At 34.2% G+C, this 24,165-nt stretch overlaps 1 protein-coding gene across 2 annotated transcripts in view; it reads right to left on the bottom strand.

Annotated features, from left to right (window-relative positions):
* Positions 1 to 23,317, bottom strand: part of LOC145694460 (phospholipase B1, membrane-associated-like) — a 98,452-nt gene extending 75,135 nt beyond the window's left edge. Inside the window, exons 1-2 of one of the 2 annotated variants that reach the window (XM_081770752.1) lie at positions 23,173 to 23,317; positions 11,122 to 11,319 (exon numbers count right to left, since the gene is read on the bottom strand). In XM_081770752.1, the coding sequence (XP_081626878.1) occupies positions 11,122 to 11,310 (189 nt within the window). In that variant the 5' untranslated portion in view covers positions 11,311 to 11,319; positions 23,173 to 23,317. The remainder of the gene's footprint in view (positions 1 to 11,121; positions 11,320 to 23,172) is intronic. The other variant, XM_081770743.1, reaches the window with a different exon arrangement.
* Positions 23,318 to 24,165: the final 848 nt, after the last annotated feature.

Below are 24,165 nucleotides of genomic sequence, written 5' to 3'. Positions count from 1 at the left end.
TCACAAAGTTTTTTTTTCTTCATGATTTAAACACGAATTGAATATATAAAAGTGAAAAAATTTATAGATGCGCGGTATCAGTTAGAAAAGCGATTTTCTTTTTCATATGTAATGTCGGAAGTCATTTGTTTTGGGACAATGTTTGCAACCTTGTAAAAAATTTTATTATTGGGGTGATTAATTTAAATGTGTGCGCATTTATTGAATTTAAATATATATATATAGAGAGAGAGAAGTGAATACGTCGAAATGTATATGTAATTAGTATGTGAATATGATTTTAAAGTAAAAGTATGATATTAAATGTATTATGAATATATGTAAGAGCGCTCGTGTCTGTCCCCCCTAAACGTGTATTGGTTGCTATAGTTTGCCAGTGAGCTTTCCGACGTATATAAGAATGTAGATTTTGTCATGAATACCGCCGTGCACTTAAGTAATTTTCCTTTTCTTTTCAATAAATGTAAATGATACCTCATGTAATTCTGTAATGGCATGTATTGGAAAGTAACGGCAGGTCTAAACGTAACCCACATCATAACGAATATTATCCCTGAACTACCAACCAAAAACCATTGTGGAAAGTGTACCTTGAATCCTTCTCACCTGCATATGTATCCTGTGACTTGACCAGTTTTTTTTTTATCCTCAATTTGAACCTTTATACTCCGTACACCTGCGAGAGATCGTTTTAAAAATCCGAATTATATACACATATATACGAAAGTGATCCTAAGGAAAGGTCTCATGACGTGTCCCAGTGTTGAATAAATAACTTAAAACTATCCAATTAATAAGTTTGGAAATGGACCGTCTAAGAGGAGAAACATCCTCTGGCGAAAGTGATTTTTCGAAATCCCTAGATGGGTATAGACGTAGCAGTGTGCGATTGCAGATATAAACTGTTACCAGTTACAAACCAAATATAGTCGATGAATGGTTTTTGTAAACCACTAGATAGATATATATACATATAGAGATATATATAAACACGAACGAAGTTAAATGGAGCGAAATGTTTTGGACACTATGAGTAGTGCGTGATTTGTGATTTGAACGCTCAAAATCATTAATATCTTATTACCCAATGTGAGGTAGAGACTCATATAAGTTCTAATACACCAAAAAGTGTTTTTTCTTTCCTCTTTGTCCAATTTTTTTTAAGTGAAATAAGTGTCTTCTTTGCGTATGTCGCAAATCATAATTTGTTTTAGCATGCCTAAGATATGATACATGTAAATAATTTTTTCCTTTCCATTTGTCAATATAATTGAATATATAAAAATTTACTAAAATATAATACTATGTACTCTATTAATATATAACCAAGAACTTGTGCTTTTAATATTTTCTTTATAATTATTTGTTTTGTCTTTTCTTTTCACTATGGATGTAATAAATTATTTGTATCTTTGTAGTTAGTTGGTTTCCTTTAAACATATATACACTGTCCTGAGTGAGTGAGCGTGTGAATGCATGATAGATTTAATTTAAGTAATTTTAGTGATATCATTTGTCATATTAACATCTGTAATATATGTGTCATGTTTTAATATATGTGTTAAGGTAAATAACCTAGGTCATGAAGGACCGTTACTAATGGTTTAAATCGGCTCTAGGAGTGAAACAAAAATAGCAGGATAAGCCTAAATACGACATCTTTCTTCTAGGAAGTCGAACCTTTTATTGATACGATACATAAATTTATATTGAGTTAATAAGTTTTTTTTTTCCTCTTGGCTAATTCATATGTGTGGTCGATCCTAGAGAACAGAGTTCAGATGCTGGATGGTTATCAATCACCGGTTAGAGTAACAGTACAAAGAATTAAATTTCACTTTTCTCATTTCCAGGTCTAGGTCTGGGCAACCCCATGATCGTGGTGCCTGGAGCTAGGTCTGGGTGGTATGAGGGAACATGTGTCTATTTCGAAGCATTCCAAAATTGATTAGTCGTTAATAACATTTAGAATGATTCATCTTTCAACGACTTTCCCGACCTTTTACTATATTTCCGGAATTATCCAGTAATCTGTTTCTTATTAAAATACCCTATTTCTTTTCTTTCTTCTTTACCTACCTCCTTCTTTTACCCTTCTACTTTCTTCTCTTTCTTTCCTATTTCTAAATGAAAGAAAACGGAGTCATGATTGAGAGTAGTCGCTATTGGCACGGTCAATAAGTTGTTTAGATGAGTTTTCTTCGGGAGTCCGATATGGAATAATTAACAATAACAAAAGGTTTATTGGAGGTTACTCTATTGGAAAATAATCATGACTTCAATTAGTAGATGATGTTTCGTAAATCGCCCTCGTTAAAGAAAGTTAATTTTTAGCGACTCCTCTCCAGTACTTTGCATATTTTTCTTCGTTTACTTTGTTTTCTTTCAATATTGGCTAACCGTGACAGGATCTGTTGCCCTGGAAACGGCGGTTTCTATGGCAACGGACAACGTTTTCTTTCAAAGTCCATATCGAGTGGTAATATTCTATCAATACTCTGACTATACTATATATATCTTAGTCTCATTTCATACTATCGCAATCCCAAGACGGCCGATTTGCATGGAGAAATAACAACACTGCTACTAACCTACATTATCTACAAGACTACAGACTTAGCACTATAATTTAACTCACACTTAACTTGTTTAGGTTAGGGAAGATATACAGACGTCAAAGATTTTTTTACATGGATTTTGCTAACTCTTTCATAGTGTGGTTTCGCTAAGTAAATATTTGAACGTGTGCATGACTGATAAAGGGAGTTTTCTTGGACAATATGTTTTCCAGGATTTTCTCACTTACTATCCAAGCCAATGGTGAGGTAATGAAATTACAGGCTTTCTCTTCTCTTTTGCCTTCTTCCTTCCTCTATTTCATACAGTACAGCAAATTCCTTGGGGTAATAACCGGGAGACAATACAACATTCGACATGTTGCTTTAGATTCCTAACTGCATGTAGGAGATGCGCATAGATATAAGCTAGTTACGTTTCTAATTTTCTTACTAAGAGCACCTCTTACTTCTAGTTTATATTCCATAGTTCATTCGATACTAATTTTTAACCAGCCAGGAGAGCGGACACAATAAGTATCAGGAAGATAATGTTTACGAAAGTGGTAGTTTGATTGCCAGCACCAAGATCATGCCGACAATTGAGATTATCATGGACACCTCTGGACAACCTTGCGGTGTTAGCAAAAGTTATCATTTACAGAGGATCTTATCAGATAGGCTGCATATATATCATCTCTAGCAAGAACTAGTGCAATAAAAGAACACAACTACGCTTCACACACCCTTTTTCTAAGGGAAATTGTATGGTTTTCTGACGGACCGTTCTCCTATTGTGGACTAAGATTCGCAGTGGGCATATAGGTTGAATAGCTTTTGGCAACAGTCAACTGTACTTTAACACATCTTTGAAATTGCTATAGAGACTAGACACAAAACGACTAGAGATTTTTCGCCCTTTCTCAAAATCAAATCAGGAAAAAAGTTTCTGTCCTTTCAAGGCCCAGAAAATCGAAACCACTGCAAAGCCAGAACTAGCAACAATAGGCAGAAGAAGAAGACTGAAAAATCGGAGCAAAGCAAAGCAGTGGTCCCAAATACACTATCAGAAAATTTCATTAAGGTTCAGATTATTAGGCACGTTGTTTTTATTTTTCCTAGTTTCTTTGAGTTGAATTGGAGTTTAACGCCCCTTTCATCAGCGAGACTATATGAAATGGGATCAACTGATTAACGTGGAATCCGAATCACGTAAGCTCCTGCCGGGAATCGAACCCGGGTCTCCCGCCTAAGTCCTAGTTTCGTGCACGAAGTATTGTTACAATGACAAGTACTACTTACTCCAGGAAACAAGCTAAGGATGTCAACTAAGATAATGATTCACTATGGCTTACTGTTAGGTGCTTTCGAATTTTTAAAAATAATTTCTTAAATATTTAGATTACAATAATTAGAATATAATGAATCTTTCTAAGCAATACTACAATTCTGGCGATATTTTCTAATCACTAGTTTTCTGGTGAAAATTTGGCTTTTTGTGTGAATTTGTGGATTTTTGACTGACATATTTACAATAAGTGTTTAAAACATAACTCATAGGTTATATAGAAGCAACATATTGTTTGATAAAATGTCTACTCTTAGTGAGATTTCGGAACAACTTAAAAAGATAATACGTTTCCATTTATCATTTTACAGTTTATTCAAAACCGGTAGAAAGTTGGCTACTTCCGTGCTATGAAGATAATTGCAACTTTTGTGAAGTACATTAGTGTCTTCTTTTTGTCGTTGTTAACCTGGCCTGCCACTTGCAACCGAATTTAGGCTGGACTTGACTGCAACAAGCAAGAAATGTTAAGAGCGATAAGAAACATGACTAGAATTACCTTTTCCTCGTGTTTTGAGTATTTTTGGCACGTTTTGCATTACAAGTTTTTATTTTTCTCGTAAAACGATTTCTTAGATATAATAATAGAAGAAATTATAGTCTTCAACATTTTAGAATTATTTTCATAGGTTAGTATAAATAAATAAATAAATACAGGGACTTATTTCTCACACTCTGTTAGCAAGGCCACACAACGATGTAACTTAATATCCAGAGAGATAATCCTACAAGTTGCATTTTTATTTCCTATCTAACCGACAATCCAACTTTATGTTTAAAAATAATTTGCTTTCAGCATCTTACACTTCGTCTGGGAACACGGCTTTGATTATATCAGTGTTTTGATCTATTGTGATATACTGAGTTGAGCAACAATATCCTGCGAGGAATTTTGAACATATGAAAAAGAATATAAGACTGTTAAGAGATTCAAGGTCTTCATTAAAATGCAATTAAAAGGTAAGTTTTATACTTAGTTGGTTTAAATTTAGTGTTCTTCAGCACTGGTGGACCAGGAACTACTACATAACGTGGGATCGAAGCATATAAACTTCTATCGGGAATTGTAATATACTTTTTTGTGTCTTATCTGTTGCAATTGTTTTAAATAAAACTGTCACACATTCTAATTAAAATTATTCCACGTTATTATGTGAAACCATATTCTGTATGTGTTTACTATAAGTAAATTCTGATTATCGCATGCCTTCCGTTTTCCTCTTAAAATCGTAAGATCTTCCTTTTTTTCATTTCTGGAAAAAACGTGGCAACCCAAAACACGACACATTAAATTGTTTCTCGAGATCACTATGAGATATTAGCTGCAAATGCAGAGACGGTAACTTTTTAGCGCTTTCTCAAAATCAAAATAAAGGATATATCATGCACGAAAATCTAAAATATCCAAGATGGAAGCATTTGAAATGTGGTGTTGGCGCAGAATGTTGCGCATATCATGGACCGAAAGGAAAAGAAATGAAGACATACTAAAGGAAGCTAATGAAGGACGACAGATCATGAAGATAATAGGAAAAAGAAGAAACAGCATGCTGGGCCATTTTATTCGACACTCCGATTGGATCACTGTGCTGATAGAGGGGAGGGCATAAGGAAAATCAGGAAGATTAGGACCAAGAATAGAATATCTAGATACAATTACGAAGAAGAGGCCTTATAAAACAGCTCTCCCAAGAGAGAGAGAAAAGTTTTAAAATTTCCATGTGCCTACCAACCTATGGTTGAAGTGAGAAAGAAGAAGGTCACGTAGGAGTAATTGAAGGGCCCTCGGCAATAACAAGGTAAGTCGACTTACCTCGATTCCTGATTAAAACATAGATAAAGAAAGCATGTGGACTTACTTTCCTTTTCCGTCACCTCTAGTGCATATTCGAAGCGTCTGTTGTGAGAAAAACACAATTCATCTCCATTAAGTCACCGTTTCCCGATGCGGATAACTCAGAGCGCCGCTGTGTTCGGCTAATGAAGCAAGCACTGGTAGATGCGAGAAGACGACGCGACGTACCTGTAACTTCGTTTCCAAAGATCGCTTCAAGTGAAAACACTGGTACGGAGACATACTTGAACATTTTGTTTCGAAATGGACAAAATTGAAGCAGTCGAATGAGAATGACAGAAGCGGGAGGGATGAAAGAGAAAGATAAATCGTGAACTCTGGAAAATAAATACAGCAAAATCAGAGCGAAATGCAGAGTTTTGTTTCTTTCCTCGATGTTAATATAGAAATTTAAACACTGCTGTGAAAAACCTGAACATTAGAATATTCGAGTTTTAAAAAATTCGAATTCCTGATATCCGAATTCAGATTTAAATTCGGATTTCAGATGTCGGATTTGAAAATCAAAAGTAATGATTTGTAATTCGAATATTTTATCCGAATCCGGTTTTCAGACTTACTAGTAAATCGGGCAAAGGGGAAGGGGGTGAAAACCCCCACATGGATCTTTGTCAGTTTCGGGAACGTATAGTGGTGTAGGAGAAAAAGATTATTCCGTGCAGGCACCATCACTGGACACCATTCTGTTCTTCCTTAAGAAACCAGCCAAACCGAGAATCAAGAATTGAAAGAAGATGGATGTGAAAGCTCTTCTACGATTTGTTACTCTTGTCAAGCAGCAGTTTTACAAGAACGTGCTGAACACTGCTGATTTTTTTTTTTTTTTTTTTTTTTTTAATCCTTACTCCTGGATTCTGAATCTGAAATAGAAGTTTGAGATTTGGTGTTTTACACAAAGATCAGGACAGTGCAGTTTCCGGATTTTGTTGCCTACAACGTTTAGATTGTTGATATTTTGTATCCTCTTGTGTTGCAATACATAAATGTTATCACACACGTCGTTATGTGTTCCTACTGTCCTTTTTCTTTTTACCACAGTTAAGGTTATGCAATAACAAGGTAAATGCTCAATTTTCTACCTTCGTTTCTTATTATTCAGCACTTTCGATATTTGTTATTTTATGCTCCAAAGCACAGACCATGTGCTTTTCTCCATAGGCATATATGCACACATTTACTCCTGTTAATTACCAAGTTGCACTTTAAATTTACAAGCTTTGTAACTCAAAACTTCCATTTTTCACTTACCTTTGTTATTGCAGAGAGCACTTCAATTATTTCCTTGCAATATATTTTTCTTTAAGAAAACAAGATAGAAAACCTGAATGAATCATACTTAAACTCAACATATGTGAAAACATCCTACCACAAGCACATGGAAAGACGTAGAGAGTATAAATAAAACTCAAAGTATATGAAAGAAAGAATGAATAGATTAATAGCGACGTTAGCAGCAAGGCTATTTATATCTTTCGTGATAACTCACACATATTATAATTCAATATTCATAATAAAATGTATTTGAAAAGTATATTTCAGATCAAAGTACTACAAAAAATACATTAAAGCATACAAAAGCTATAAAAATTAAAACAAAGATCATGAAGAGACTATAAGAACAAAATATAAAATAACTAATTCAACTAATAGCTAACTAATAAAGAATAACTATAACAAGATAACTAATTCAAAAGTTGCAACAAATAACACATAGCACACACGAAATTACTAAGGAAACTTCAATGTGTTTAGCTACACAAATTTCTCGAATAAAACTGACAATGCGCTACGATAGAATTGCACCATAACTATACCTGTGATAACTGGAAAAGTACTTGCAGCAGTTACACCAACTTCCTTATCTTAAAGGACATACTCATGGAACATTAAATTGAAAGATTTCATTTCGAAGGAAAAAAATGAAATGAAATGAAATCTTTGAGTTTTACGTCCCACGGTTATGCCGGCAAGGCTAAAGGAGACTGTAAAGATGAGAAATGAATGAAATAGTGGAGTGAAGAAAGTGGGAGGAAACGGGAGAACCCCGGGAAAACCTACGCATACGGTGTTTGTCTACCACAAAGTTCACTTGGCGCGAGCTGGAATCGAACCAAGGACCCCATGCACTAGAGGTGAATGCTCTACCACTGAGCCACCGCGGCCCCTCATTTCGAAGGAAGTTCAGAGCTCGAAGACAAGAAACTTAAGTTTTTGCATGTATCGGATCGTTGAGATCAATGGTAATAATTCCGGCGTTGTTCAAGTCCAACTCTAGCCACATCGTCACTGGGTTGTAGGGATGAGGGTGGAAAAATAGTATGTCCAAAATGATCGATATTAGTGTTGAATCTATAGCTTTTGGGATTGTCAAGGTGATTGGTAACAATCTTGATGACATTAAAACCCAAGTTTAAGTAAGAAGGGACATGTCAGCTTATCCAGAAACTGACAGGCATAAGGCCAAATAGCTTGCTTTTCATTCATTTTATTTATTTAATTAATTATATTGACAGGGACAACACCGACGTCCTTACTCTTTCTTATTTATTTATTTCATTCATTTCTTTACCTTCAAATATGATGCATTTGCATAAACCTTAGAACGGGTGTTTCAGCCACTATAAACGCTGTATAAATCATGGTTTGAGTAGGAAAATGGCACATATCAATCATCAACTTCACAGAAGAGTTTAAAATTGGCACTGCTGCATGTTAACATGGGTGGACAAATGAGAGTTATTTCCTTCGTTGCAGGGGAGAAAAGTAATGGTGGCTACCTTCACGTGCAACGTTTTTACACAAAACTATCCGAGTCTTTAGGACCATTTATACTTCATATGTCAATAACAAACAATTTTCAGTAGTGTCACTTTTCCATTAAAGTTACGATAATCCTACAAGAGTCACTATTTTGAATTAAATGTATAGCAAATTATCTAGATACTCATGAACAACTGAATTTAAAAAGCAACATTATGGGGAAATCGACTGTGCTTGGCGCTGTGAATGTAATAGGAGAGCGTTACATGCTGCAACGAGGATGTCACGCTTCGTACGAGTTCTAAAACTAACAATTGACTACAAAATGGGTAAAACATGAGTCTCTCAGCGCAGATTATCGGAGCCAGACGTATTGAACTGAAGTCCATATCTGAAGTCGTGCAGATACTGAACTTTTCAAGAGCAACCACATAAGAGTATACCGTAAGTCGGGGAAAACTATTGCCGCCAGGGTCAACTTTCACGCTGATAACAGGCGTCGCCGTGGACTAGCGGATAGACAGGCTGATAGACGGGCCACAGTACAGCAATTTACTTGGCAATTCAATACTGGGCAACAATAACGTGTAAGCAGCTATACTGAGGAAGCATCCACAGAAGCACTTGTTATGGGGTATAGAAGCAAGCGTTTCACAGAGGAACAAAGTAGCATACCAATGGCCGGGTACGAGTTCGTCGTCAACCACATAAGGTAATGCACCCTTTTTGGCAGCATGGTACAGTTCAATCCGGTGGTGGTAGTCAGGGGTGCCCATCCCCTCCAAAGCTGATGGCGCACTCCCCCCAAAAACTAATAATCTCTTTCCTCCTCAAAACTCAAGTCCTCTAAAAACAATTGCCCAGTGTAGAAGTAGTTTTTATAGTACTAGTAATTGTTATTTTTGTTGTTGTTTTTATTTCCTGTAGTAGTATTATAGAATGCTTGTAGTAGTAGTAGGGGCAATAGTAATTATAAAAATGGCATTACTTTTATTAGTAGTCTTGGTAGTGTACAATACTAAATATGTTCTATAAGGATATTGAAGGGTATAAAAACTTTTACACACTGTATATGGCACAGGTATTCTTTTTTTTTTTACAATTAGTAGTAGTATTTTTTTCTTTACAAAATATTGGTATAATTCCCTTGTACATGAAAAGTAAGACGCAAGTTACAAGTTATTGAGTTTGATACCAAAAGAAAATGTTATCCTCGAAATTAGCCTACAAAAAGAAGTGATATCCAACAAAAAACATTCCTGTAAAAGAGCCAAGTACGAGTAGCCTTAAAAAGAATTGAAATCACAAAAAATAGGCGCCAAGTTCTGGTGGACAACAGTTACAAACACTCACTGGCTCACTTTAAATTTAGATTTGAAACTTGGCTGTTGTCTGTATGGTTACCACTAGCTCACAATTATGTCAAACTACTTTATAATTTTCAACAGACAACATAGGCAAGTTTCAAATCTAAATTTGAAAGTGATTCCTTGAGTGTTTGTAACTGTTGTTCACCAGAACTTGGCGCCATCCTTTCATATAGCAACTTGCGCGGTACTTCATTCATAGAGTTTCTAAGCAGGGGGTAGGGGGATTCATTCTCGAGATTTTAAAAAAAAATCGCATCGTGTTCCAATGTTATTCTGACGACAGCAAAATCACTTATTCGACATTAGAGTAAAATTCTTCCCCAATTTTTTTATTCCCCCCAATTTTTTTCTCGATGGCACAACTTGCGCCATTCATCCCTCCTGTGGGCGGCCCTTCTCTCTTAAAACGAACCAACCTTTCCTTTCATACGACTACTTGCGCGGTACTTCATTCATCGAGTATCGAAGCAGGGGGTACGGAGGTTCACCCGGAAAATTTTTGAAAATTAGCTTCTCAAAATCGTGTTTTAATGCTATTCCGACAGTAAAATTGCTAGTTCGAAAGTAGAGTAAAATCCCCCCCCCCCAAATTTTTCTCAATGGCGCAGCTTGCGCCATACATCCCCCCTGTGGGCGGCCCTGGTGGTGGTAACCTCTTATGAGTATTGTCAGGTACGATGAAATAGAACTCCTAGCAAATCTGACAACGTCCCTCACGTCAACGAACATTCCAGGAACCTACTAGCAGATCATGTTCACACCTTTGTTTGCCTCCAATACACTGCAGGTGATCTCTGCTTACAGCAAAACAATGATCCAACCCATCACACCCGGATTGTGATTGACTGATTCGATAAGCATTCCACAGATATGAAAAATCTTCCCTAGGCTCCTAGGAGCACCAGCTTCAATTCCATTAAACACATCTGGCATGCTGTCAACAGGGGTGTGCTTGCCCTTGACTGCTCCGACCAATTCTCGTGGCTTACGGCAGGCTGTTCAGTGATGTTAAAGCAGTATAGGTTTTCAATAGGATGCGGCATTATCAAACCAAAAAGGATGCTACATGCTACTCGTCAGGTGTTTCAAATCCAATTGCTCATAAATATATATATATATATATATATATATATATATATATATATATATATATATATATATATATATATATATATATATATATGCACTCATTGTACTGTATATTAGACTAATGTTATAAGTCTCTATACTTACGTTGTTAATATGATTTTCCACTCTATTTGGGTCATCTGCAAGATTTCCTACAACTCTGAGGGCTAGATAAGCATCTCCGAGGAATCTTGTAAGAAGCATTGAGTCTCTTGGCTGAGGATACTGAATAGTTTGTGGCATTACTGTCGTAGGAAAAAATAAGCAACATACGAAAAGTACGCAGACACTCATATTTCAGTCCTGAAAATACGAAAAAGAAAATTTAAAGATTTATTGACAACACAACATTGCTGCACGTCTTGCAAATAAGAACAGAAATAAAATACTGAACTGCTCAACAAGACTGTACTATTCATAAAAATACATACTTTACATGTTACGTTTCAACCTTCTAACCAAGATCTTTATCAGGCATACACCCTGATGAGGATTTTGGTTATGGAGTGTATGCCTAATGAGGATCTTGGTTAGAAGGTTGAAACGTAACATGTAAAGTGTGTATTTTTATGAATAGTAAAGATTTATTATAAACAGAAAACTATATTGCAAGGGAAATTGCAGCAAATATGCTGGATTTTTAATATAGAACTTGCAACGATATAACATTTTGTTTGACCATGACCTTTGTAAATTTTAACTGAAAAAAGTATTGATTGGAGACTTTTCGTCTCTTATAGTATCAAAACTATTTGAGATTGGGATTTACAGCTTAGCGTAAATTCTGAACCAAATGGGTATTCGGATCGAACTTCGCACCGAAGTAGCGTATGCATACTAGATCTGAGACATGTTGCTATTAAACCAAAGTCATCATTAATTTATTATGCAATTGTTGCCCTGGACTTTCGAAATAAGTTCGATTCTTTGAAATACATGCTAAAACATAATATTAGGTTTGTTTACTTTCCAACGACAGCATATAATATACAGTTTGTAAAAAAATAACTGCATCACTTAGATTTATGGCAATAAATTTTCTTATTTGGGTCATATAAATTGTATGATACAGCACAACATATTTAAAATTTAACCAGCATGTTAACTACTAAATTAGTTCAAACACATTTTGTCTACAATTATTTACAAAATTAATGTAAAATGAAGTACCTCTAGAACACACATAACTATATTACAAAAAGTTTGCAAGAAACTAATCGAAAGAATTATCTTATAAGGTAACATTTAGCAAGAAAACATATTTTTTTCTTAATTTCCAAGCGACTGAATAACACAATATCATCAGATTTAATACTGCCCTTCATTTAGTATATTTTATGGTCTCCTTTAGCCTTCCTAACAGCCTGAATTCTTCTGGGCATACTGTGAACAAGATTGCGGCATGTTAACGTGTCTAAATCGTGGTACTAAGTATGTACAATTGCTGCCATTAGCTGGTTCCTGTTTTCAAAATACCTTTTCCGCAGTTTCTTGTTCATAATATGCCACAGGTTTTCGATAGGATTTAAATCTGGTGAATTAGAAGGCCACCTGATTCTCTCTATATCCATTTCCTTAAACCAATTATTGTCTCAACGAGATCGATGGCATGTGTCACTGTCATCCTGAAAGTAGAATTTGCTCAGATTTGCCCCTGTAAAATAAGTCCTAGCTGTTGGAATTAATTTATGATCAAGAATTTGTATGTGCTTTTCGCTGTTAACTGAACCATTACAAATTTCAATTTTTCCAATTCCTCTCGATGTTAAGCAACCCCACAACATAACACTTGCTGAGAACTTCTGTGTCTCAGATATACAATTATCATTTAATTCCTCCCCCCTACGCATCCAAAGCTTCACTCCAACATCCTTTCCAACAATATTAAACTTCTTTCCGTCCGAAAAAATCACACATCCCGGTCTTCCTCTGTCCATTCCTCGTACCTTTGCACAAAAATGTTCCTTGCATTCTTATGTTTCTTTGTCAGTTGCGGTTTTCTTCGCGGCATTTTCTTGTCAAATCCAAAAGACTTCAGTCTAGACACTACTGTTGAATGGCTCACTCTAATACCTAACTCCATTTCCATTTGTGCAGCCAGTTGACGTGAACTCATGCTTCTTTTCTGCAACGCTAGTGACTTCAACTTTCGATCAACCCTCGCAGATGTTTTCTTCTTCCTTCCACACCTGTTTCTAAGCGAACAGTGTCCAAATTCTAGCTGTTTCTTGATGATTCTTGACACTGTAGACTGATGAACGTTAACTTTTCTACCAAATTCTCTTTGACTTACTCCTTTCTTGTATAGGGCCAATATTTGTCCTTGCTTGCGACGTGAAGTGTCTTTCAAGCTCATGATTCGTCAAATCAAAAACAATCTATTTGCATTAAATACACTGTTTATATATTTATAAACTTCAGGACACTATAAAAGCAAACACTGCAACACCAATCAGGCAAACAATCACGCGATAAGAACAATGTGCATTACTTTATCAATCTCCACCCGAACTGCATATGCAGTTTTTCAACCAACACTAGCCAACAACAGACCCACCTGGTGATAAAAAGTGGAAATAAATAACAACAAAACAAAAGACTGTGTAAGAGGAACCACACGAGATTTGTTTTTATGAAAATCTATGAATGCATATCACTATTCAAAAGTAACTACTGTTATTCTTTAGATGTCCTGCCATACCTTTAGCAAGTGATGCAGTTATTTCTTTTACAAACTGTATTTACTGTAGTTAATAAAGTTTTGTAACATGTGTCAACAAAAGTTGTCTTGCATGAAATATTATGTGCATCAAGGTGCGTATATTCGTGACTTCACATGTGGGACTGCCTTTTGCCTCCTCTCTCTCTTTTTTTTAAAAAAAATCCTGCTGGTATTTCTCAGTATATTGTACTTCTAATCAAGTACACTGTCTAATTTCATAATCCATAATATACGCTGTAAATATACACTATACTACAGTAAATTTGAGGGCCTGGTGGCTAAGAGGCAGAACGTTCGCCTCTGGTGCATGGGGTCCTTGGTTCAATCCCAGCTATTGCTAAGTGAACTTTGTGGTGGTCAAACACCGTGTGCATGGTCTTTCTCGGGGTTCTCCTGTTTTCTCTTACTTTCTTCATTCCACGATTTTCGTTCATTTCTCATCATTACCATCTCCTTTAGCCTAGTCGGCATAAGCGTGCGACGTAAAACCAAAGAAATCATTTCATTTTCTACAGTAAATTTAACACTTTTCTTTTAAAATTAGGACATTCAGAATCAATCGCCTGCTCTAAAATATGCCCATCAATTCCGAAGTTCGAGCGATAAACATGATAAGATAAATAATAGTATGGGGGTGACCTGATCACACTTTCGACTTTGACCCCTGTGCCCCTGGGTCACTGCTCCAAGACCTATGGTCACTGGCCCGAGGTCAATGATCTAGGGATGCCTTGAACCATAACCTCGATATTTTGGCGGTGCTACGTTGGCCCACCCCCTAAATTTTGGCAGGAACACGTAGACCCCCTTAAATTTTACAAATTGCCAAACCTAAAATTTAGAATGTTAGTCTAGGACCAGACTATGTACCTCCTTAAGTTTTGAGGGTCCATCTCGTTTAGTTTCATTGGTAAAATGTTGCCAAAAATTAAAATTTCGGAAATTTTTGATCTAATTTATTCCCTTTGATGAGGTCTCAATACCTTAGATGGTTATATGGGTATGTACAGGGCATGTCTCTTTCAGAAGACATAGGTACATGGGCCTACCCCTTAAATTTTGGAATTTACGAAATTTAAAAATTTGGTATAATAGTACAGAACCCCAGTACGTATCACTATGAATTTGAGAGTTCACCTCGTTCCCTTTCATGGGCAAAAAATTGCCAAAAATTAGTACGCCACATGTTCGGTTATTGACCCAATTTATTTCCTTTGATGAGGTCTTATTACATGGTTATTAAATGGTGATTATCTGGTTATATGGATGTGTAGAGGGGTCTATTCTCTTTCTTAAAATACAGTATTTCGTAAGTAGTGTACGGTATAGGTAATATACAAATTTTCTCACATACGTATGTTTATCACAATTCACAAATTTAAAGGAGGTACCTCTCCTAAAGTGCATCAATATACCTCAGTCTTAGAATTAATCATGTATTTAATCATATAATCATATTTTGTAGTTAGGTCTCACCTAAGAACATCAATTAGGTCAATAACCTCCGGCAATTGTTTACCTTACAAGGAAATAAACATACCTGGGGTCTACAAACGTGTTATTTAGTAACTCCCAAATTTAAGGAGTACCTTAACAAATTTTAAAAAAGAGCATTAAAGTATATACAATATGCCCTATAAAGAAATGAATTCCTGCACACAACCATATATTCATATAAAGTGTTAAACCTCATGAAGGTCAATAATATGAATCGAACACCTTCCACATGGCACAACGTATTGCTTACGTTTATATTTTTTAAATTTCTTTTCCCATAGGCAGGGATAATCAAGACCAATGAAATGTATAGAAATGTATATTACGTAAATTCATTTTGACAATTCTCAAATTTAAGGAGTGTCCTAAGTATTTCTAAAATATAAGAGGAACACACCAATGTACCAATGTTCTGGAACCATGTGACCATATTAATATTTGAGAATTATTTACCCAAACAATTGGAAAAGCTGGACCGCCTACTTTATTTTTACAATGATACATATTCATATTCTAAGAACAATCACCAATTATTGATTTAACAATTCCCAATATTTAAAGGTCAAGGAAAGTACCCCTCCCAAATTTAAGTTTGACACACAAATATGCCTAAGTCTTATAAAAGGTGATAAATCCTGTACTCATTCATATAATAATATAACGTAATAAAGCTGTATCAAAGAAGATAACATAGATCAATAACCTTCAAAATTTAAATATTTGGCAATTTTTATACCATTAAAGGAAACAAAAGAGACCATCAAAATTTACAACGGGTCCTAAAGAACGTTTACCGAATTTTGTTATTTGGTAATTCCCAAATTTAAGGAATGGTCCTATGTACCGCAAATAAATTTAAAAAGGGATTATCAAAGTTTACATGTTCTATAAAGGAAATGGACCCTGTACATATCCATATAACGTGTTAAATCTTTATAAAAGTGAATAAATTGGGTCAATAACCGAACGTGTGGGCGTACTAATTTTTGGTAATTTTTACTCATGAAAGAAAACGAGATGGACCACCCAAATTTATAGTTGTATATATTAAGATGCTACACTACTATACCAAATTCTTAAATTTGGTAATTTCCAAACTTTAAGGAGTGGGCCAATGTAACCCTGCCAAATTTTAAGAAGGAAATATCGATGTTCCTATATTTTAAGAAAGAGAATAGACGCCTGTATATGTCCATATAACCATATAATGGAATAAGACATCATCAAGGGGAATACATTTGTAACGTTAATACTTCCGTTACATTCCCTGGTTCCAAATATATTGAATATTTATAAAGTACACGAGATTACAATGAATTACACAACACAGTTATGCACTTTTGGATATATATATATATATTTTCAACATATACCGTATTTGTCACATTAAAATAATATACATCCAATTCTAAGAATATGGTTCTTCGTTCTACCTTTTTCTAGTTACCTTAACAACAACATAAACAAGTTGTCATAGCAACGAAAACAACAAATATATCGATATAATACAAAATATTTTAAATTATTTCTTTATATATTTTCTACTTCTTCTTAACCACTTGTGTTCTTTTAAATAGCACTTTTGCCCGTAAATAGAAACAATACTTAGAAGTACACACAAAATATACATTATCGTTATATGTATGGCCCCCGAACAATACGACTTCTTGAATTAATTACAATTGAAGAAAGAATCCTGGACCGTTAAACATTCATATACCTAGTTACCTTACTTTTTGAATAGCCTTTATATATATATATATAATTACAATTCATGAAATAATATATTATCTTCATCTTATCTCAATATCATTCTTATATTTGTCCAATAACCAATTTTATTTTAATTTTATAAAATTATCGGTGAGAAAAACATATTCAAAATATGGTGGTTGTTTATTTAGGTCCTAAATAAATTCTTTAATTCAATACCATTTATACTTATTAACAATAAAGTCGGTGCAAGTTAAAATACAACATAACATGTTTTATTTATTCGGGCATAATCAGCATAAATTTGATAGATAATATTTTGTATTGATGCATAGATGTGATTGCATAGAATGTGAACGAAGTAAAAATTACAATAAAATCATTACAATATTCAAAGTGAAACAAAACAAAAACCAATTGATACACAAAAAATAATCACACAATAAAGAAATGATTACACTAAGAATTAATCTGAAAACTAGACATTAATATAATTGTCCTTCAAACGAAAAAGGTAATTATTATCATTTAAAGGATTTGAAGCAATATCATATAAGTTTAAATCATTGTTCTTATATTCTTGCGAATAAATTGCTAACGTGGCTTAACCCATTCCACGTCAACCACATTTAGGTTAAGTGACATTACCAAATGATTCGATTAAGTTGCATTGAATGGCACAATCTTGAGTACAGTCCTGTAAGTTATTTACTTCACCAGTTCCTTAGTTCCTATTCTGAAAATTTTTGCCACATATGTAATTACTACGAAACCTGGGAGTACGTGAAGAATGAGATCGATTATTTACATTATTTCTAAAAGCTGTATGATTATTATTTCTGTTTCTTCTAAAATTAGGTTCGGTCGTATTGCCATTACGAGAAAATCTAACATTGCCTCTCGTATTATAATTATAATCTTTTCTAACATTGATATTTCGAACAGGAATATGATTAGCTTAATTTATGTTATGATTACCTTGTAACCTAGACCGACTCTCGTATATTTTGAACTAGCATTATTAAGTGATTAAAATTAACACACTGCGAAGAGATCAATACTTGCAGTAGCCTAAACGATAATAATATGTGATACGATAATAATTTGATGCAATAATGCGTGATTCCTACTGATGTGGATTGATCTGTTTTAAATCATTATATGCTGAAATTACGAAATCTGTAAGACTTGTGTCCACTTTAGGATCAAAACGTCGGTTTATAATTTGAGCATTCCGGTATGCTAACATAAAATCGTTTTCAAAATTTGCTAACAGCGCATTTTTAAAATCTGAATAATTACGCAGACTACCTCTGATCGCTTTATACCATACCGAAAAGGTAGTAACAAAATATGTGGCAATATTTTGAAGAAATTAGCCTTATCTATACCAATTAGCTCACATTCTTCTTCAAATTTTTCTAAAAAGGTACTCGCTGGGATGTCCTCAGACCTACCACCAAATTTAGTTAAGGATTTTATTTCATTAAATGTCACGCGATTATTACTACTAAAATACCTTGGATGTCTAGGTTTTACGTGTGTATAGTTCTTTCTACGTGGTCTTCTTTCTTCGTCCTCGATATTAGAGATGGTGCCCTCCCTTTCAGAATATCATTTTGATGAATTTCTGTCTTCTTCACAGGGTCTTGTTTCAGTTCTCCTATGTTCCTCATACACTACGTTGAGGGGAGGATCAGGATTACACTTTGCTGTACCGATTTTCTCTTTGATGGTATATGCCTCTTTTTGCATTCTCCAATCTGCTCTATCCTATTGTCGGTTATTTCCAGTTTGGTATTTATCTGTTGCGTTACTTGTTCCAATTTGGAATCCATCTGCTGTCCTATTTGTAGTTTTACTTGTTCCAGTCTGTAATCCAAATTTTGTGTTACTTGTTCCAATCTGTAATCCAAATTTTGTGTTACTTGTTCTAATCTGGAATCCAATTTGAAATCCACCTGTTCCAAATTTTGTGTCTGGAATTCATTTGCTGTGTTATGGAATTCATCTGCTGTCCTAGCTGTTGTAAAAGATCCATCACATCCGTTGAAGTCTCTGTTGTTCGAATATTGATATCTTCAACTCCTGTACTGGCATTCATTTTAATTCTTCGATATATTTTTGTTTTATTACGTAGTAAAATGTAATCCATGATGTTGAGATAGTTTACTAAAACTTCTGACTAATCTCAAGGTCTTCCGTGTTCCGGCACCATATATATAACGTTAATTCTTCCGTTACATTCCCTGATTCCAAATATATTGAATATTTATAAAGTACACGAAATTACAATGAATCACACAACACAGTTAGGCACTTATGAATATATAAAATTTTCAACATATACCGTATTTGTCACATTAAAATAATATACATCCAATTCTAAGAATATGGTTCTTCGTTCTATCTTTTTCTAGTTACTTTAATAACAAAAACAAGTTGTCATAGCAACGAAAACAACAAATATATCGATATAAAAATATTTTAAATTATTTGTTTATATATTTTCTTCTTTTTCTTCTTAACCGCTAGTGCTCTTTTAAATAGCACTTTTGTCCGTAAATAGAAACAATACTTAGTAGTACATACAAAATATACATTATCGTTGTAAATTGGGTCAATAACCGAACATGTGGGCGTACTAATTTTTGGAATTTATTTACCCATGAAAGGGAACAAGGTGGACCACCCAAATTTATAGTGATGCATATTGGGGTCTTGTACTATAATACTACATTTTTCAGTTTGGATATTTCCAAAATTTAAGTTGTGGGCCAATGTACCCCGCACAAATTTTCAAAGAGGTGCACCAATGTGCCTATGTCTTCTGAAAGGGGATGGATCCCTGTACATATCCATATAACCATATAAAGTAATGAGACCTCATCAAAGGGGATAAATTAGATAAAACATTCCGAAATTTTAATTTTTGCCAATTTTACACATGAAACTGAACGAGATGAACCCTCAAAACTTACAGAGGTATATAGCCTGGTCCTAGGCTACCACACCAAATTTTTAGATTTGGCAATTTCAAAAATTTAAGGTTGGGTCCTACGTATCCCTGCCAAAATTTAGGGGCTGGACCAACGTGCCCCTACCAAAATATGGAGGGATGGTTCTAGGCATCCCTAGGTCATTGACCTCGGGCCAATGACCATGGTTCCTGGAGCAGGGACCCAGTAGCACAAGGGTCAAAATCCAAAGTGCGATCAGTTCACCCCTATACTACTTAAACCACAATATTTTCCTATCATATAGTATGTAGAATGTTCTCTAGTTTTAATAAGACATATCCGTATAGCTAAAAACACAGAATACCAGCATACGAATTGAAAAAGTCATATTCAGCATACCATATAACGAAAAAATGTCCATTATATTATCTTAAAGCAGATGATTGATTTAAAAAAAAATAAAATATAACCTAAATAGTTTAAGACATTACACTGTGGTTGCCAACTCAAAAATCATAGCACTGGTTCCCGTTCACAATCCTAAAACAGTCGAATAATTGAATTTAAATTTTGCAATACATACTCCTGCCAGACAAAAAATATTTTTTGCCGGTAAAATATCGATCGATTGGGAACCCTGCTTGAAACAGAATATAGAAACGGGGGCTCTGATTTTTGATGCTTCACCAAACCATAGAATTTGGTGAGATGTTGCTGAAACAATGTTACAAATTAGTAGATGACTTTTGGGGTTGAAAACTCGACATTTATGTCCACCAAATCCCACAAAAAAGAACCTTGTCCACCCAATTAAAAAATTCTCACTAAATAGGTATCAAATAGCAGACACATTGTACCGTGAATGCAAATTTGTGTGATCGAAATATTATAAAGCTAACAATTTCGTTACTGAAATGAAACAAACTTTATTTAAATATCCTTACCTTATTCAAGTGTATAATGAGACAACGGGACTATTGATTCCTCCAGAATTGGATATATGCCGTAGTATTGTATTGTGAAAATTAGTACTAGTACTTCCTGTAAAAACTTTATATATATCAATGGCAGAGTCTGTGAACAATGCTCAGAAACTTACTGTTGACACTATTAAGGACCTGCATGAAGTTTAGGGCTACAAATTGATTGTCGACTGCATTGGATTTCCGATAGGAACAATGGACTACACGTACAGTACATTCATGTCCAAAATCATTGTCGAATGTCTATAAATATGTCGTCGTAGGAATATAATTTGATAACGAATTGGCCCGGCATTTCTAATAATGTTAGTATGTATATAATCGGGAAAGACATGTAAGTGGAAAATTTCATGTCGAAAGAGCAGTAAATAAGAACAATAAAACAAAAATAAAACTTTCTTGTCCATTTAACATTTTGTTTTACTCTTTCTAATTTTCGTATTTGTTATTCTTTTCCTATGAAATTTACCACAAATATACATTTCCTGATTATACACGAAGTATCAGTATTAAAAGTACACAGCAAAATTGTTATCAAAGTATATTCTTACAAGAAAACAGTTATAGATATGCGACAATCCTTTTGGACATGAGTGTACTTCAAGGTTCAAAGGATGGTCTTCAGTGATCAGCAAGAACTCATGTTTGAAAGTAGTTCGGCAAGAAAAAAGTCCTCCTAGAAGTTTGAAATCTAATTAATATGACGAACCAGGAGTTTGCCATGGAAACAAAGCATGTTCCCTTCATGTCTGCAGACATTGAAGTTTCTTCTCGCAGTATAAAGTACTCCTGGCAATCCGAGAAAGTCTGATATTTACCAGCATTGTAATAATGAATGTTGTCAAAAAATTATTGCTATTTCACTCTTCCATGCCTTAAAGTGCTAATAAATCTAAGTTCAAATTGATATTCATTTACGTTTTTCAATGATCAATTAAAGACATATTTTTTTAGTGACCACATATCTATACGTATCGAATTTGGTACAAAATAAAATTGATATTTATTTACATTTCTCCATGATCAATTAAAGACATTTTTCAACTGACCACATATCTAGATGTAACAAAATCGGTAAAAAAAAAAAAATGTACTTGTCATGTACAGTAGAATTCATGTTAACCGACCACCAAGGTACCAGGACCTTTTCGGATAACGAGAAAGTCGGTTAAAACGAAAAATTACTATTTCAGAGTCCCTAAATTGAATACCATCTCAGAAAAGATAATAATGTTATAATTCAATAAATTTCACTTACCAAAATCAGAAACTTCGACCACAAGCTAAACCAGTGACACTCAGGTGAACGAAATAATGTATATTGAATAAACCACACTACACTATCACACAAACCAAATAATTATTTATGGTGTATCCGTATTGATTGAAGAAAAGCACAAAACTTTTTTTTTAAAAAAAGTACTATTGAACTTATAATCTTGAATGAAGTAGCCTACAGTACTGAATTTTATAAACACATTTACTAAACGAAGAAAAAACACGTTTTGTTTTGGAGTACCGAGCAAAGGTGATACCGAAAGTATTTCATTTCTTGGAAGATAGGTGGTTAAAACGAGGGTGAATAAAGAGAGTCCACTGTAGTATAATTATTAATTAAGATTGTTTTAATTCCTTCTAACTTTCACCAATAAACGATATTTCGATCTTCCCGTGCACCAATTCCAATAGTTTTTTGCACCAAGAATCATAGTCCTCGCAATAACAAATCTTGTGTCAAGTTAAAAGTGTTTTTGTGCATCATTGTTTCTCTTATGAAATATTTTAAGAACATAAGATTTCAACTTAACTTTTTTTTTCTTTTAACAGAAACTGCTTGCGCTGGAGTTCCCACGATATTGTTTTAATTGTATTAATGTTTTTCTTACTATTAATTTCACTATTATTATTGATGCTTTTTCTTAAAATCAATATAACGTTTTTAAAAAATAGATCGTTGAGAAATAGTCTTCTTACTTTTAATATCGAAGCACCAGTTGTGATTCTCGATGGATTGTACATTCATCCCTCATAAAAATAGCGTAAAGACGACAAACAACTTTTCTTTTTTTTTTTTATAGCATGTGATATGAAACTTAGTATTACATTTAAAATCAAATTATTGTTCTTAAATTTAATGTAATCCAATTAAAAATTATCATTATTTTTAATTAATAGTATTACTATAACACTATACACTTAACACTTAATGTCCTCACTTATAATGTGCGAGAAGATTATGTGACATTTACAATAATAAATTCACATAATATAAAATACTTGCCTTTTCAAATAACGTTCAATCGTGTATTAGGATCAATAGTAAGTCTTATTTAATACTTCTTAATCACCAACAAAACGTCAACAGATTTGATTTCCACACAAACACTATATCCACACCATTGATATTTCTTTTGTTTTGAGTGACTGATTAACAAAACAAGGAAGTTTATTGTTGTTGTACAAAAGGAAAAACTTTAAAAAAAAATCGAAAAGCTGTTAGTGTGCTTTATCTTAATGTTGTAATATACTTTTAGTGGTGGGCAGTACGGATTTATCAGTTGAAATGTTAAAATAAACAACAAACATCCATAAAACAAAAATCTTTTTCCAGTAGCTGGTTTGGATATACGTAATTTCCTAATTCGGTTATTTTGTAAATTGTTGTTATCATATAGAACTGTACTCTTTTCCTGCCTGTCATACGCAGATAAAACAATATAAATTATCGTAAACAAAACTTGAAGAAATACTCTTTAATTTTTCTTATTAATTGGTTAGAAAGAAATACTTTCGGATAGCTATTTTGTAACACATACATTAATGAAGTCACCTGAGAAAAGCGCAACTTATCAGATTAAAATGGTGTTGAATCACCTTTAAACCTCATATCAGCTTTGATGAGACGTTCAATGGAGTCGTAGAGGTAGTCAATGTCATCAAGTGAAATATTACACAATTCCGCATGCAGCACATCACTCAGTCAGTTCCGTCACAACGGGTGGAGGTAGAAATCTACGCTGAATTCGTGTCTCAATAACGGACCGCAAATGTTCAATTATGTTCAGGTCGAGCGACTGGGCGGACCAGGGTAGAACGGCACAACAGCTCCAGCTGTTTGGTATGGGCGCAATATAAAGCTCGACTATGGCGTCATTGCTCAGAAATAACAAGGAAAGGGTCCAAATGGATGAATCGAGATGCGGGATGAAACATAGTGCACCTGATAGAGGATGTGAAAATATGTATATCTTCAAAGTTATAGCGGCTGAGCGCC

The sequence above is a fragment of the Thermobia domestica genome, chromosome 1, assembly GCF_964235325.1.
Source record: "Thermobia domestica chromosome 1, izTheDome1.hap1.1, whole genome shotgun sequence".
Taxonomy (NCBI): Eukaryota; Metazoa; Arthropoda; class Insecta; order Zygentoma; family Lepismatidae; genus Thermobia; species Thermobia domestica.
This window is presented reverse-complemented; position numbering and strand designations above follow the sequence as displayed.